The sequence below is a fragment of the Camelus bactrianus genome, chromosome 16 (assembly GCF_048773025.1).
Source record: "Camelus bactrianus isolate YW-2024 breed Bactrian camel chromosome 16, ASM4877302v1, whole genome shotgun sequence".
Taxonomy (NCBI): domain Eukaryota; kingdom Metazoa; phylum Chordata; class Mammalia; order Artiodactyla; family Camelidae; genus Camelus; species Camelus bactrianus.
In genome coordinates this window covers 44,812,636-44,829,672 of record NC_133554.1, presented here as the reverse complement: position 1 = coordinate 44,829,672, position 17,037 = coordinate 44,812,636, and the positions used below count along the sequence as shown (strand labels likewise).

The window sequence follows — 17,037 nt, the reverse complement described above, 5'->3', positions numbered from 1 at the left end:
CCCTCAGTGCCTACACGGATTTTGACAAGCTTCCCAATAAAGGATTCATCATCACACGACAGTCAACGAACAAGAGAATTAAGAATGTTTGTAAGGCAGAATTCTGGCCCTGTGTGGGGAGATTTCTGTTTACAATGCCAAACAGGAGGGAACAGGATCTGAGTTTGAATATTGCAGGAGTTGCTGAATAACAGATTTGGATCCAGGGCTAATCGTACAGGCTGTTAATCAGTTTTCCCCTGAAGGTTAAGAGGGACCCTACTGTGAGTGAGGAGGATCACTCTTATCCTCTTCTTCCCACTTCATTTCTACAGGATTGTATTTCAGATCATGCTTTCTTGTCTTGCTGATGAGGCTTCATGAGGAATGAAGAGATGATTCTAGGTTGCGCCTTGCCGCCTTGCCTAGTCTGATGTGAGGAGCGGCAGCATCTGGCTCCCCAGTCTAATAGGGGATTTAGAGCCCCTGCCCCAGAAGGTTCCTAGTCTGAAGGTGGAGACGTAGCCCCTGTTCTAAAAAGCTCTTCAGTCAGTTGGCAAGGGGTGGGGTGGGAGGGATCGCACACACACAGCTATGCTCAAATGATAATCTAACCAGATACAGCTGGACCAAAGTGTTAGCAAAAGTAAGTAGTCACAAAAGTAGGAAGGATGATGGAGTTAAGACCTGGTTTGGAAGGCTTTCTGGAGGAGGTGAGTGCTGAAGGAATGGTTTGGTGAAGAGAAGATGGGATTCCAAGCCATGCATTGCCTCAGAAGTGTGCTTGGCCTGAGGTATCCAAAGAGAATTGATGAGTTTGTTCCTTAATGGGTCTCGTTCAGAAATCAAATCCTTTCAAGCTCTAATTTCACTTTTGTCGAGATAAAAATGGGGGAGGGGGAGAAGCTCAAGGTCTAAATTAATATTTATTGTGTACCACCTTTGCATCTAGCATCTTATTATGTAAATGGCTTGAGAGGGGAGAACAGAGACAAAGGCATGGTTTTGGTCTCGTAGAGGGTTTCCTTCAGAGCTTTCACTGCAAGAGACAGAAACCCAATGTAAACCTACTTAAGTAGGGAAGGGATTTATTGGCTCTCTGAATTGTAAAGTTCTAAGGGCATGGCTCAATCCAGGGGCCTGGGGGGTAGGAAGGGACAGACTGGGATTTCAAAATTTGTAGATACTGACAGGCATATGCAGACTAGATAAACAAGATTATACTGTATAGCACAGGGAAATATATACAAGATCTTGTGGTAGCTCACAGCGAAAAAAAAATGTGACAATGAATATATGTATGTTCATGTATAACTGAAAAATTCTGCTCTATACTGGAATTTGACACAACATTGTAAAATGACTATAACTCAATAAAAAAAAAGTTAAAAAAAAATCCAGGGGCTTAACTAATATTGTTTCCTCTCTTTCTCTCTCTGTGTTTCTCTCTCTCTCTCTCTCTCTCTCTCTGCCTCCTTCCTTCCTTTACACTCTGCCTTTCTCTTTCCTCCTGTCTCTCTCTCTCCCTCTCTCTCCAGCTTGTGGCTTTGCTTTCTTCTTGGAGGGCTTCATTCTCAAGCAGCCTCTCCACATGGCTGGAATTAGTCTCCAAGTTAAGATATCTTGCTCTCACAGAGGCAGTGGTCAGTTAGAATTAGTGCTAAAGGGGCCAGGCCAGTCTGAGTCTGTTCCTTTGGAAACACTTTCCTAAAAGTCCCTTCCGGCAACTTCTCCCCACAACCTGTTGATCAGAACGGGATGCCACAACCACCCCTAGCCACAAGTCTGAAGAGGCAAGTATTTGCAACTGGGATTCCTGCGAGATCAACAAAACTAGGGTTTCGTTAGTGAGAACCAAGAGGAAAATGGATATTGGTTGTGGAGCCAGCAGTGCCTATAAGAATACCAAGGAAGACTCTGATTGGCTCTGCAGAGTCATGTGGTCATTCCTCAAACAACCACCAGGGCCTAATGACAAAGCCCTCTGACTGGCCAGGCCTGCTTCAGGTGCTTTCTCCTGCTGGCGAAGGCAGCCCCAGCTGAATCCCATGGAACAGGTTTTCCACAGGAAGGAGAGGTTATGTTACCAGCTGAAGGGCATAAGGGCTTATAGTCCATAGGGATGCTGGGCAGATAAACATCCTACACCCACGACAAGAATTTTCCAGTAAATAAAGAAAATACACCAAAAAATAGTTTTAGGGGAAAAAAAAAACCAGCTTCAGGAATCTCCTCTTTCTGACACAATGTATACAAAGTGATGTTGCAGGAACCAAATATAGCCACACCAAAATGATGCAGAGAAAAATGGCTCGGAAAGGAAGACTTCCTGGTGGGAGTGAAGTTGGAGTTGGGGTGTGAAGGAGGTGATGGCTGGAGAGGAGGAGCCAGGAGGCAAAAGCCCAGAGGGAGAAGCACTGTGCAAAGGCTAGGAACAGGGCTGGATGGGAGAGAGAGGGAAGGTAGGTGGACAGCCCCCGCCCCCCTACAAGTGTTCTACCGCCCTGAGGCCTGGGTTTCCTCCCTGAGTGTACCTGGGCCCCAGAAAACTGGAGGCTTCCCTTTCCCTCTGGGTCAGCAGCTGACTTTGGCTCAACCCTGATTAGCTTTGTTTTGGCCTGGGAAGTTGGGCAGAGGGGAACAGGGAAGACCTCCAGTGCTAAGTTCCAGGGGAGAGGAGGGAAATGGCTCTGATATGTGAGCAAGAGGGAGCTGCTGAGAGCAAGTTCCCAATCCAGTAAAGAAGTGATTATATGGTCATTTTCAAGTTACCAGGCACATCCCAGGAGACTCTAGCTGGCAGCTCAACAATTCACCATGAAACCTGGGATCCGGAGCTGGCTGGTGTGGCAGCTGGGCGAGGAGCCCAGACACAGACAGCTGGGGTGGGAATCTTTAAGGATGAAAATGATGGGTAAGGAGCTTGCTGTTTCCATGGAAACTGACTCTGGGAAGATGTGACATGGTCCACTGGGTAAACCGAGGGGAGAATGCCACCCACTACCAGGCTTTACTGTGGGCGGCAAGCAGGCACCTCTGGAACCTGCACTTTTCAGCTGTGTTCCTGGGCTCTGCCCACCTCTGTGTCCTCTTAGGGACATCACGATCTGACAATGTGAGTGCCAGTTCACATAAATGTCTGAGGGGCCTGGGAAGACACCCCCGAGTCAGAAAAGACTTGGCATGGTTCCTGCCACCCTGGGTTAGCTGTGTCTGGCAAGAGTACGGTAGTGCCAGACTATGGGACTGTAGCTGGGGCGAGTGTCACAGACTAGGGCTAGGACATGCTGGATTAGTGAGAATGCCCACGAGCGGGGCGAAATGGCAGGAGCTCTGGATTGGGAGTAGGTGACCTCCACTCTGATTTCATATCTATTATTACCAGCTGGCTTAGGGACCCCTGGGCAGTCACCCAGAAAGTCAGACTTGGTGGTCCCTAAGTCTCCTTCTAGCTCCACTTCCTGTCCTGGAATTTGGAACCTGGTAGTTTTGATCTCATTCGTTCCATGTCTCAGCACCCTGAACTACTCCACCACGGCACAGAGGGGCCCCCCGAGACAGCCCAGGCTCTTCTCAGGCTGCTGTGCAGGTTCTGAGACAGGCAAGATGCTGACGCAGCCCAGCCCAGCCTTTGCCGCTCCGAGCCATTTTGCCCCTGAGCTCTGGGACGTCTGAGCACGGAGAGAGATGTTTCTGAAGCTTCCGGCTGCCCCCGCGTACTCCCGCAGACGGGCTTAATAAGCTGCCTGTTGCAATAACTCTTTCATTTCCAACGGCGATTTTAATTGGGCCGTTCCCCGGGATAAGTGGGAAGAAAAAAGCAATTTGTGTGGGATTTTGGCTAGGGCACTGAACATACACTTAAGGATTCAATTATCTCTCCCCTCTCCTCCTCCTTTTCCTTCCCCTCCTCTCCATCCTCTCCCTCCTGACCCTTTCACTCCTCCTCTGACATCCCCGTCTCCTCAGGCAGCTGCCTCTTCCCCATCCTACAAGGGGCAGCAGAGAGTGTGGGTAAGGGTCCTGCAGGCAGGGAAGAGGACACAAGAATCCTGTTGAGGGATAGGAAAGGAAGTGATTTAGGTACTGCTACTGTAATAGCGGAGAACAACTCTGACTCTGTATTGGATCTGTTCCTTTAGTTTTGACCACCGTGCCCTGTTTCCTAGGCTTAGTCTTGCTAACTCTGCACCTTTTGTAAAACAATGTTGTCTTTAGCCTGAAATAGACAGGAGAGCCTACTCTCGGGGCTCTGACCTTTAAGGATGTTAGCACTTCTGCACCTACGTAGAGATGGCAAATTGCAAAATAGAGAACAACCTTTGTTTTGTTGGAGGTTTACAGGGACACCATGGCCTGACCCACATGGACACTGCAAGAACAAAGAATTCCTGCAGCAAGAAGTTTGCAACAACCAACCACACCGTCTCCTCTGTTTTTTTGTATAAAAAGAGCCTGTATTCTGACTGGAGTAGGATGGTTCTCCAAGATATTAGTCTGCCATCCTCTCGGTCTGCCAGCTTTCCAAATAAAACCACTATTCCTTGCCCCAACACCTCATCTCCTGATTTATTGGCCTGTGGTGCGGCGAGCAGAACGAGTTGGACTCGGTAGCACCTTCATGCACACATTCATCAGCTGATATTCGTGAAGCATCTGTCTTGGGCACTGAGTACACAACAGTAAGACAGACACGGTGGAGGGACGGACCTAGCACAGCGGGTACAAGCACAGGCTGTGGAGTGAGGACGGCAGACACAACCGCCCGAGGCCCTGGAACTGGTCACAGGGAATTTCAGGGTTTCCTTTAAGCGTATGTCCATGACCTTGGTTACATGTGCAAGTCTGCATGAATCACTACGCCTCTTGGGCCCTCAGCTTCCCCATTGGAACAGGACGAGGCTAAGCTGGATGATGTTTAAGATTCTGGGCGGGTCTTTCCACCTACAGAGGGAGATAAAGGCTCAGGATCCCTTAGCTTGGGCTTGCCACCCATGGGTCTGATTTGGGGCCTTAAAACAACCCATCTAATTATTTATTATGATTCCGTGGGTTGACTGGGGCTCAGCTGGACAGTTCTCCAGTGCAGTGTGCTCATACAGAAATGGAGATAATGACATGTCCCTACCGCGAATCCTCACAGAATTCATGAGATAATACCCTGGGTAACTGATAGTAGATGAGGGGAAGTTTCTCTTTATAGAAAAAATCCAGCTAATAAATGAAGAAGGAAAGATAGCATTATCACCATGTTTCACCACGCCCCTCACCCCCGGGAATGACTGGGTCCAGGCATTGGGCATCAACAGCTGCTAATGTCATGAGAAGGAAGCCAACTAGACATTATATCCCTTTGATGGAAGAACACAACACCTACTGTGATTTTAATCTAATCAAGCTTCTAGACTCAACTGTCAATTTACAGGAATTATAAAATACAGAGAACTACCTCGTGGGTTTGTAATCATCAAAGCCCAGATGGACAGTCTATAGGATGTATGACCTGCCTTCTTCAATAATAAATTGCAAGGAAAAAGAGAAAGATGAAAGAGAAACCTGTGGATTAAAAAGAGATTGAAGAGACATCAGCCCATCACAACCGAGTGCATCTTATTTGGATCTTCATTTAATCTAACTGTTAAAAAATGCCTTTTGACATAAAAACAACTGGAAATTTGAACACTGATCAACTGAATATGTAATGATATTAAAGAATTCTTGTTTTAAGAAAGACATTATTGTTTTAAGGAAGAATTATTGTCTTAAGAAAGATGAGTGAAGAACAATGGACAAAGTACAAGGAACTACCCAGTTGCAAGGAGCTAATATGAAGTAAGGCTGGGGAGGATGGGGACAGGGACTGCAGTGGGAGTCCTGCCCCCAGCTCGGCCATTAGCGCACCCCGTGGGTGGCCTTGGTTGGTCCTTTCCCCTCCCCAGCCCTCAGTTTCCCTACCTGTGAAATGAAGCAGGCCGGCCCAATGGGTCTGCAGCAGCCTGAGCCTGGCCTCCTTCTGCTTTGTCCTCACCTGTGCAGCCCTGCAGCCTTTACTGGGTGCCTGTGACCCCCCTACTACGTGTCCATAGGAGCATAAAAGCAGTGGGATGGGCAGAAGCCCAGAGCTGCTGGGCCCTGAAGAGCCTGGAGCAGAAGAGGCCACCTCCCAGAGGCACCTTGCTTGGAGGATCAAGCTGCAGGATCCCAGGTGGGCAGGTCCAAAGCCAAGGGAATAGCTGTCCAAGAAAGAAACTGCTGGAAGACCTTATCACCCATCAACCACGTGCAGGAGTTATCTCTTCACCAGGATGGTTTGGCCTTTCCTGATGACTGGGGCCTTCTGGTGAGTTCCCTGGGCCTACGTCCTGGTCTGGTCACCTACTCAGGACTCCAGTTGAGGTGGGTTCCTGCTGCCTTTGACACACTCTCTTGGGCACAAATGAACATCACTGGATCCTTATGTCACCTGCCCCTCAATTCCTTGTTGCTGGCCTCTGCCCAGCTGCTCTTCCAACAGCATCACTAAGGAAGTATCAACCTTACCACTGAAATGCCCACATTGTAAATGCTCAATAAATCTCAATAAATAAAGAGGGAGGACTTCCCTCCTGGACCATCACAGGGGCTTAAAATTCTCTTGAAGTATCAGGAGCTTTATCTCCAGAAGGTTAAACTAAAATACCCACCACCTGCTACCAACACCAACCAATTTAGCACGTGGACTCAGTAATGCCCCAGCTCCAAAGAGCAAGAAAGACAAGCCCATGAAAGTGAGCAGTACAGAGTGGCAGCCACACCCACCACGCTGGTGCCAAAGCTGCATTCAAATCCTTGCTCTCTCTCCTACCAGCTCTGTGACCTTGGGTGTGTTACTTAACCTCTCTGCGGATAATTTCCAAGAGTGCTGTGAAGATGAAACAATTCACTGCACGCACCGCATCGTGCCTCACGCTCTAGGAGGGCTTAATAGACATTAGTGACAGTTTTTTGGGGGGAGGCCTCCATTGCAGCACCCCACAGGTGCTCCACCATCACCTCCCCACCTCTAATTAAACCTTCTCTCCTTTCCCTCTCCCTTATAAAAACGACCTTTCCAGTGCCTCATTCTTCAGCCTGGTTGGCTAAGCCTGTGATGTTGCAGTGTCTGACAATGCAACCCTGCCTTGTTTCAGGTCAGCTGGAAGGCCAGCACCGAGGGCACCCTGAGCCTGTGGATGTGTGTGTGGTGTGGCTGCCCACCCAGTGAAGACAGGACAAGTGGTAGCGCAGGGAGGTCTCTTGGACCAACAAGGTGGAATCAGGGGCCAAAGAAATCACAACCCAAATCCCAGCTCTACTACATGCAAACTGGGGTGATTAATGCCTACTTCCCCGGCTAGCGAGCATCGAGGAGGGAATTCTTTCAAGAAGTGTTGTTGCCCACCCCAGCCCCGATTTTCTGTACATGGGCCGCTGCTGGCCTCTAGTGGCCACTGGATAAATTGCACAGCGAGTTGAGCTGAGAACAGAGGTGTGTGTTTTTCTCCACTTCTGAATTTTCCTGGTGCCGGGGTTCTCAGCCATGACAGGCGCATAACTCCCTTTTCATAAAATATATTTTGTGTAATGATAGTAATTTTTAAAAACTTTAAGCACTTTATTGAGGTATTGACATACTATAAATGACATATTTATAGTGTAAGATTTGGTAGTTTTTGATACATGTTATATACCCAAGAAGCCATCATCACAACCAAAACAGTGAACATCTCCATCACCCCCAGAATTTCCTTGTGCTCCTTTCTAATTCCCCACTCCAAGCAAGTACTGAGCGGCTTTCAGTCATTGTAGGTTAGCTCACATTTTCTAGAGTTTTCTGTAAATGTAATACTACAGTGTGTACTCTTTTATTGTTTTGGTCTGGCTCCTTTCACTCGGCATAATTAGTTTTGAAATTTATCCATGTTGTTGTGTGTACCAAAAGTTCATTCCTCTTTATTGCTGAGTAGTATTTCATCATATGAATGTACCACAGTTTATCTATTCAGAATGAGGATAAATTTAAAAATTAATACAATGCCCTACAATCATATAAAAGAGAAACTGAAGGAAAGTAATACAATAGTAGGTAAGTTCCATGTGGATGCTCAGCCTTGATCACACTGGAACATATATTGATGGAGTCAGATGCTTGACCTATACACACAGTTATATGAACCCAGTTCTTTGTCAGAAACTTTGGTTTGGCTCCCATGGCCAGCAGTTGGCCATCCCATGCAGGAGGGTACAGTGCTGTGTGGATGATGCGTGGGGCCTGAGATTGAGCAGAGAAGGTGGACACAGGCAGGTTTTAACTCAGTAGAAAGATTCATTTCTCACAGGGCTGACCATCAGGGTGGCATGCTTCTTTCTGAGTTACGTGAATGGTGTGTTTGGACTGGACCACCATGGGATTTTAGACCACCATCCAGCCTATTAACGATCCAGATTCATTCACTAAGGTCCATATTTAATTTTTCAAAGGCACATTTGCATTCCTCTTATCTTACTTTCACAGCACAATCTAGGAGCTTCCATTGCACTTTCCTGAGCAGGGACATAGGCAGTCTTCCCTTCCCCAAGGTCTCAGGGCCAGCGGCAGGCGTTGGCACTTCCCAGTCCCACTGGGGCCTCTCTCAGGAGCCAGAATATGATTTTATGGAAGAAAGTGTTCAGCAATGCTTTGGAGGCAACAAGGCTTTAGAACCTTCTACTACAAACATAACTTTCAGTTGACAGCTTGTTAGGTTGATTTATAACTTGTAAATGTTTATATAGACAGATGATCTGTGGCCTCCATGTTTTCTTGCCCTAGGTTGCGACATCCAGAATTTATTCATGGGCCCCAGGTTGGGTTTTTAAGTTCCTTGACTGAGTAGGAAGCCAACCAGGGCTCATGTCTGTCACGGTTGGGTGGGTGGAGGCTGGAGGGCCCCTCTGGTCCCCCTTTGAGTGATGCCATCAACCCCTCTAAGACTTTAAGCTGCAGGGAGATCCTCCCTTGGCCCACTTTCCAGCATGTTGACCTGGGCTATGGAAACCTCTCCTTCTGCCCAGGGCTCTAATTCTGCACAGATGAGGTTATTTGGGTCAGCTGAAGCATCTGTAGATTTTTGGTCACAAGAAGTACCTCATGAAGTGGCACCCCGAGAATGCCCTCTTCCCAGGGTTCTACCTCCACCCAAGTCCTGCTGGCTTCACATCCCAAGATGTAATGTGTTGCTGTCCTGCTGGGGAGGGCAGTCCAGAGATGGAGGGTACAGGGCAGCACTGCCCACTTAGAAAGCTCTTCCTACTTCCTGTCAAACCCTATCAACCCATTTCAAAGGGTGGGGTGAGGATCAGTAACAAAACTATCTCTTGCCTCCTTTTTGTTGCAGTTGGTGGAAGTATCTCACAGACTTCCTTGGTGACTTATGTTACTAGAATGTGTGGCCTTCATGGAGAGGTAACAGGTTGTCAGGTCACCACTCCAAGGATGGTTAGCCCCATGCTGACTCTATTAGGCAGGTCTCTTTGGTTGCAAGTGACAGAAACCCAACTCTAATGTGTTTACACAGGAAGGGACCTTTATAGAATCACAAGGTTGCAGTAAGGACCAGAGTGTGTTTAGGTTGCAGAAAGAGTGAACCCTGGGACTGGAATTCTGTCTGGATGCTGCTCCCTCTTCAAGGAGGCTTGGTCTCTCAGATGGGCTGTATCCACAGGATTCCAAACCGTCGGCCTCTGGCCCTACACCCAAGGCTTCCTGTAAGAATCTGAGCTGCTCTGCTTAATTTCAAGTCAAGATATACTGGTTGCGGCCAGGGCATACCCTGTCACATGGAGAGCAGGGCCCTGTGACTGACAGCCCCACTAAAACCCCATGGGGGAAGGAGTTGCCTCACAGATAGTCCTGTTCTCAGAAGGGAATGGAGGGGCAGACAGATCAGCCAGCACTCTCTACCCTGTCCCACCCGGTGGTCTGCCTCACAGTGTCAGCAATCCCCCCAGGCCCATCTGCCACTTCTGCCTGAAGGTAGGGTAGACCTCAAGGCTGAGCCAGTTTGCATGGTTAAGTCCAGAGTATTTCCTGGGGAGAGGGTTTAGCTCAAGTGCATGCTTAGCATGCACAAGGTCCTGGGTTCAATCCCCAGCACCTCCATCGAAAAACTAAACCTAATTACCTCTTCCCTGCAATAATTAAAAAAAAAAGACCAGAGTATTTCCAGGAGAGTGATGACATCACAGAACTGGGGTTCCAGAAGGTGGGGGTGGCCCAGCACTCCTGCCAACTGTAGACAATGGAGAGCAGAGAGCGGGGGAGCGGGGCGGGGCTAAAGGGTAGTCCCTGAGGAAGAAGAGGCTCCTACAGGAACGCCTTTGTTCTGCAGATTCTCACTGAAAGCCCTGGGCTGACTGGGACCTGGGGCCACTGGGGCCAGAGAAGGATAGGAGAGAGGTAAGCTTGGAGAGGGAAGGTGGGTGGGTGTGCACCTGCCAGAACCACTGTCTTCCCTAAGAGAACCCTAAGAAGGGACTTCACGGGCAGAGATGGGGCTCCCTGCTTTCCGAGGCTCAGTGATAACCTGTTTCTGAAGGAACCTACTGAGTCAGGGCAGAATATGGTTGCACAGGGCATGTTTATACTGTAAAAGTATTTGTTGTTTGTCTGAAATTCTAATGTAACTGGACACCCTGTAATTTTATTTGCTAAATCTGGCAACTCTAGGGTGGGAAAGAGAAGCAAAAGAATGGTCACAAGCACAGGCCACTATGGAGTGAGTCTTAGAAAACAGAATGAAACATCCCTGAGGAAACAGGGCATCAGGGCAGCCATTTGGTCCAAGCAGAAGCTGCCATGACTCATGAAGCCGGTGGGTGGAGGAACCCTCAGGGTCTAGTTTAAGGGGAAAGATACACACACACACACAAACACACACACACACACACACACACACAAACACACACACACACAAACACAGACATACACAGAAAATGTTCTAAAACTGACTGTGGTGCTAGTTGCACAGTTCTGTGAAAATGATTGAATTGTACACTTTAATTGAATTAATCTGACACACACACAGAGTGAAAGTGAGGGTTATTTCTACAACTAGAAAATTCTTACTTGCTTTATGATATGCACTTCTGAGTGGAAAAAAAGAACAGAACCTATAACCAGCCCCCATGTGCTGCACAAGGCAGGGCATCCCCTTAGGGAGAGTCACGTGTCACGTGGGGTGTGGGGTTGGGAGGGTCATGACACTATTCTTTCTCCTTTTGTAAATGTTTGTGATTTTCTGCAATAAAAGAGTATTTATAAAATAATAACATGAGAGGAAAGAGGCTGAAAACAGCCGGGTGGAGAGCTGTGAGTGAGCGAGGACATTTGGCTGCTCTCTCCATATTCCTCAGGCCCTCGGAGCAAACCAGCAGGCAGTCTGGGAGACCCTGGGACCCGCCGGCCCGCCACCACACGCCCTCCACTGCGCCTCCTCCCCGCCGGAGATGCCCGGCCTGCTGCTCGTCTCCTTGGCCAGCTGCCTGCTGGCCATAAAGCAGGCCAGCCCCATCAGCCGTTGTGACTTGGCCAAGGTGCTGCATGAGGAGGACTTGGATGGGTTTGAGGGCTACTCCCTGAGTGACTGTGAGTGCCATCCCTCCCACCCCCACCCCCACCGCGCCTCCTCTCCCGGTCATGCCCTACGTGGCCAGCTGTCTTTTTCTGTCACTTGTTTTCCCAAGTCAAGTTGAAAAAACAGCCCTCTCCAAGAAGCCTTCCCCAGCATTGCGTATTTGTTCAATGATTATTAAGTGAGCACTTAGTGTGTCCCAGGAACTCTTTCAGACACTGGGGGTATAGATATCAGCACAGCCCCTTCCCTCACAGTGTTCACATTCTAGGGGGAGAGAGAGCAATAAAGAGAAACATACAAATATATGAAGGACTTCCTGGTGGTGATAAATGCTATGCAGAAGAATAAAGCAGGAGGAGTGATAGGTGACAATGTTCTAGAAGAAGAAGTCAAGGAAGGCCTCTCTGAGGAGGTGACACAGCAGTGCTGAATAGAGTAAAGGACCTGGTCCCCCAAACATCTGGGGGAAGAGTATTCCAGACAGAGGAAACAGCCAGTGTAAAGGCTTTATCCTACTCCAAGGTAGAGAAATCTCCCTTCTGCCCAGAATTTGTGCACATCTCTCTCACAGCACTCTCTCCTTTCATCTTGCTTTGTGGGTTTTTTAGGCACAAAGCTTCATTCTTATCCTATAGGTGCCTTGAAGGCAGCACCTCCATTTGATCCAGCTCAATGTCCCTCCCTGGGCTTTGCACAGTTTCTGGCACACAGTAGGTGGTCATTAAGGGCAGAAAGCACGGATGGACAGGTGGACGGATGGGCAGTTGTGCTGATGGGTGGGTGGATGGACTGAAGGATGAGAGGAGACGCTAATGGGTGTTTGTAGCCCGCAAGCCCCATCTAGCCTCTAAGGACTTGCTCCTTTCTTCCGGTTCCTCATCTCCCTTCCTCCTGCATCTCCCTTCCCCCTCAGCTTAGCCCCCTCTAAAAACCCTCTTCTCCCTGTTCTAAGGGCTGTGCCTGGCTTTCACGGAAAGTGCCTTCAACATAACAAAGGTAGATGAAAATACCGATGGCAGCTTTGACTACGGCATCTTCCAGATCAACAGTCACTACTGGTGCAACGATTACCAGAGTCACACGGAAAACATTTGCCACGTGGACTGTCAAGGTCTGGCGGGGGCCCCAGGGTGGGAGAGGTGAGAGAGGTGACCAGGTTCTATGTACAGGACTTCCCTTCCTACGCACAACCTGGGAGTGGCCCCTGTTGGGGTAGCTCAAGGAATCAGTGAATCCCTTTACTGAGCAGAGGGTTTGACTTGTGTCCCTAATCGCACATCCGTAGGAGTTGCCATGGTGTTCCGCAGGCTCCAGATAGGCTTGCACAGCCAGCAGCGGTAGAGCAGCAGCAGCAGCAGCCAGCATTTATTGAGAGTGGATTATGTCCTCAGCACTTTACATGCATAGCTCATCTCATCCAACCTGCCATGCAGTATGATCCCCACTTTACAGACGAGCAAACTGAGGCTCACAGAACCAGTGCCAAATGGCAAACTGGTAGCCCTGAAAGCTCAGCTCTCACCACCAAGCAGTACTGTCTTTGGCTAACAGTCTAACCAAAGGCCAAGTGCAAACTCCCCACTCAGAGCTGATCCAGGAGGCTCCATGGTCCATGACTCTGTCCCTTATCTCCTCCTTTGTTCACCTCAAGAGCCTCCCTCCTTAAGCATGACTTTACCGTGGTCCCTGTGCTTTCCCTAGAAACCTCCAAACCTAGGGGTGAACCACCATCTACTCTGGCTAGGAAGTATGGTAACAAACCAGCCCAAATCTCAGGCTTCCTGTCCCTCCTGCCCCCACCCGCAGCCACCCCCCAACCTCCAGCAGCCATTGTATGGATGCCCCAGTGGGCCTCTAGGAGGGAGGCCCGCCCCATTTGGAAGTACTCAGCCTCCGGGTGGCACATGCCTGTGCGGGGAGAGCCAGTGACAGCTTCAGTCTTTGGGACTGTTCCCTGTGCTCTCACCAGTACTCTCCCTCTTCCTTTCAGAACTGCTGAGCCCCAACCTTCTCTCAATCATCAACTGTGCTAAAAAGATTGTGTCCAGAGCAGGGGGCATGAAGAACTGGTGAGGAGGACTCTGTGGGACTAAGCTAGTGGGCAGGGTCTTAAGAAAGATGTGCTGACAGAGAAAGGGACCCTAGGCCAGGCCTAGATGTCTTCTACAGTCTAGAAAGATGTGGGCTAGTGGCAGGGCTTGGAACGCCAGGTTCTGGCTCTTCCTCTGATTCTGTGTTAAACCAAACTCTTTTGGCTGCAGTAACAGAACCGCCTGCGCTAACTGAAGGAGTTTGTTCTGAGAGGACAAGGGGTCTTACTGAGCCCACACAAGGGGTGAGGTTGGGCCTCAGGAAGAGGACAGAAGCAGGGCTGGAAACCATCAGCAAGCTTTCCTTGGCAGGTTTCTGCTTCTCTTGCTGTATTTGCTTTACGACTTCCTCTGCAGACCAGCTTTCTCTGCTCTGCCGTCCACAGGACAATGTCTTCCCTGAATCTATGGGCTAATGTCCCAAGCAACCACACAGAGCCTGGCTAGGCTCAGTCCCAGTCCCAGTGCTTGAGGTACAGAATCTGATGGGTTCAGCTCAGACCCCGTGTCCCCACTTGGCTCAATCAGCTGTAGGCCTGGGAGCAGTGAAGTAATAGAAACCTGGCTGCCACAGGGCCCTCTCTCCATAACTGGCTGCAACATTTTCTAGGATAAGTGTGTTGTTCATCAGCTGGGCAGACACCCCAGCTGTCAGCTTACCAACAGTGGACGTTGGGATGGTTACTTAACTTCTCTGACCTTCAAACTAGATACATAACTAATATCAATTGCCACTTCTATGGGAAACTGAAAAAACGGAAGGAGTTAAGTGCCTTGCATTCTCTAAAAACACATGCAAAAGAAGGGGCATTGATGACTATTATGGAGAGAAAGTCAGTGGTTGCCCCTGGGATTTTTTTAAATTTATTATTATTATTTTTAGTAACTCTTAGCCCTGTAACACAGTGCTCTTCTCCTTCAGAGGGAGATAAGGATTTGAAAATGTGGAAGCAAAAAATAATTATAATAATAAAATTTTAAAAGCCTGGGAGGGTAAGAGCTCAGTGGTACAGTGCATACTTAGCATGCAGGAGGTCCTGCATTCAATCCTCAGTACATCTATTAAAAAAAAAAATAAGAAATGTGGAAGCAAACTGAATGGGGGAAGAGGGCAAACAACACAGATAAGGGCATTGAAAGGAAGAATCAGAGGGGCCGAAGGAGGACAGATTAGACTGCTGGGAATGAAGGGGATGCTGGGGGTCGCTCTGCGTGGAAGCCTCACTAAGTTCCGGGTCACATGGGCGGGGAAGCAGCTGGTCAGGTGGAAGCAAGAACCAGGCTTTTCTCTCCTCAGGGTAAAATGGAGGCTGCACTGTGAGGGCCGGCCACTCTCCTACTGGATGACAGGATGCCACCTGGGATGAGGCAGGGGACAGGCCTGTAGTGGAGTCACTCCAGAATTCCTCTCCTCACTTTGGAATTCTTCATTTCTTCTTCCTCTTGCCTCCACTTCCTGTTATTTTCTTCCTTTCCCATTTACAAATAAAACTGACCAGAGACCCAGAAATAAATGGGTTCTAGGACTTTGTCCTTGTTCCCATCCAGGCCCAGGCCCAGGCCCCTGGTTCCCTGATTGTCATTTGCAAACCAAGAAGACTGTAATGAAGAAGTTTCTATATTTTTGGAATTATTAAAGCATTCCATGTGCAAAGACTGTGTTAATTTATTCATTATTAATTCCACATGTCTTTGAGTACCTAATAGAGTAGGAGTGTGCTAAGGACTAGAAGAGAAAGCATAACCATTGTTCATGAGGCATTCATACTCCAGCTGGGGAAGCAGAGACACACATGCATAATGCAGACAAGGAATAGATACATACAATGAATACAATGGTAATAAAATCTAGAATTATTGATTTGAAACAGTATGAGGATCTAAGTAATTTCTCCAAAGCCAACTATTTTTGAAGTAAGAAAGCTCAGAAGTAGGTCATGGGTGGGGCTAAGGGTCTGGTATATTGAGGTGGAGAAGGTAGTGGAGGGGAGGGGAGAAACGGTGCCAGGTGCCAGTGACTTGGGGGTACTTTGGGACAATAGGCTAGAATCTAGATGATTAAAAGAGCTTCCCTGGATAGGATCTGCTTTGCTTGGAAGGTGCTGATGTGGAGTAAAACCTGCTTAAGGACACTGCAAAGACAGAAAAGGGACAGTTGGAGGAATGCCCTGCACAGAGCCACCATCAGTCCTGTCTGACTAAACTGGGGTTTTATCTTGAGCCACTCATAACTCCTTCAGCTATAAAATGAGTGATTTGACTATTCAATGATTCCCAGACTTTTGGATTTCACAGACCAGTAAAATCTCAAAGAAAAACATTAAGACTGTGAAAGATTTCCAACTTTTTATTTCAATGCCTAAGTATTAATCAAAACAACTATCCTTTATCAGTTTCTCTTCATAAGACAATTTTTAGCACCAAATTAAAGGAAAGTCATACTTGTGGGATAATACAAAGGAATAGATTTTGTCCCGTGGGGGAAAAAATTTAAACCTTGATTATATTGTCTTTTTCCCATTTTGATGAGAACTAGCAAAAACTTCATCACAGCCCAGCATGGGTCTGAAGACCATTGTTTGGAAACCTCAAGGGACCTGTTCTATTTCCCCCACAAAATAGCTGACTTCTAGGATGCTTAGAACAGTCCTTCTCAGGCACCATGAGCTCCAATGTTGGTGCCCTAATTGAACCAACTTTTCCCAAACTTATCTCTCCTTCTCACCTTGCCTCCCAACTTCCCACATCATCTGACCTCCACCAGCTCACATACATAATTCACCAAAATCATGAAGGAAAGTCAGGAAATTCTTTTTAAGGATTTCATGTTACACTGTTGATGGCTTTAATGAGCTATATACCTTGATATTTAAAACTCATGCAAACACTCTTACGTCAAAGGATTTCATCTTTAGTGCTCACAGTCCACAAAGAGTTGGGAAGTTTAAAATTTTAAAGTTCCGTGAGTAGTTAGTGCTAACTACCTAGTACTCTAGTCTTCTGTGGGAGTTTGAAGATGAAGCCAGCCGCTATAAAGACATCTGCACCACTTGATCCTGTAAACTCAACCTTTGGACTCTACCCAAAAAATACACTTGAATAGAAACACTAAACTCCTAAGACCTGGAGGCTGCGGCGCTGTGGGGGTGATGGAGGGGAACTAGAGGCCGAGACCCGCCCAGAGTGGGAGGGGTGAAGGAGCCGTCAGAGCACCGCCCTCGCCCCACCCGCGCCGAGCTGGCCCCGCCCCTCTGGAAAAAAAAGCGCGGGCGCTCTGTGCGCAGGCTCAGTGCTGCTTGCGCCTGAGCTGCGCGTGCCCGGTGCCAATTAGTGGG

At 48.2% G+C, this 17,037-nt stretch overlaps 1 protein-coding gene across 1 annotated transcript; it reads left to right on the top strand.

The window, feature by feature from the left end:
• The first annotated feature begins 11,433 nt into the window (after positions 1-11,433).
• On the top strand, positions 11,434-15,256 carry LOC105071613 (lysozyme-like protein 6). Its single transcript, XM_010958325.3, has 4 exons — positions 11,434-11,623; positions 12,565-12,723; positions 13,603-13,681; positions 15,000-15,256. Exons 1-4 carry the CDS (start codon positions 11,485-11,487, stop codon positions 15,067-15,069), a joined length of 447 nt encoding a protein of 148 aa, XP_010956627.1. The 5' UTR covers positions 11,434-11,484; the 3' UTR covers positions 15,070-15,256.
• The last annotated feature ends 1,781 nt before the right edge of the window (positions 15,257-17,037 follow it).

Bases quoted from the DNA above. Each gene is read 5' to 3' on its own strand.
- LOC105071613 (XM_010958325.3), top strand. From the start codon at position 11,485: ATGCCCGGCCTGCTGCTCGTCTCCTTGGCCAGCTGCCTGCTGGCCATA. The intron at 12,724-13,602 runs GTCTGGCGGGGG...TCTTCCTTTCAG, and splicing joins TTGCCACGTGGACTGTCAAG to AACTGCTGAGCCCCAACCTT. The intron at 13,682-14,999 runs GTGAGGAGGACT...TTCTCTCCTCAG, and splicing joins GCAGGGGGCATGAAGAACTG to GGTAAAATGGAGGCTGCACT.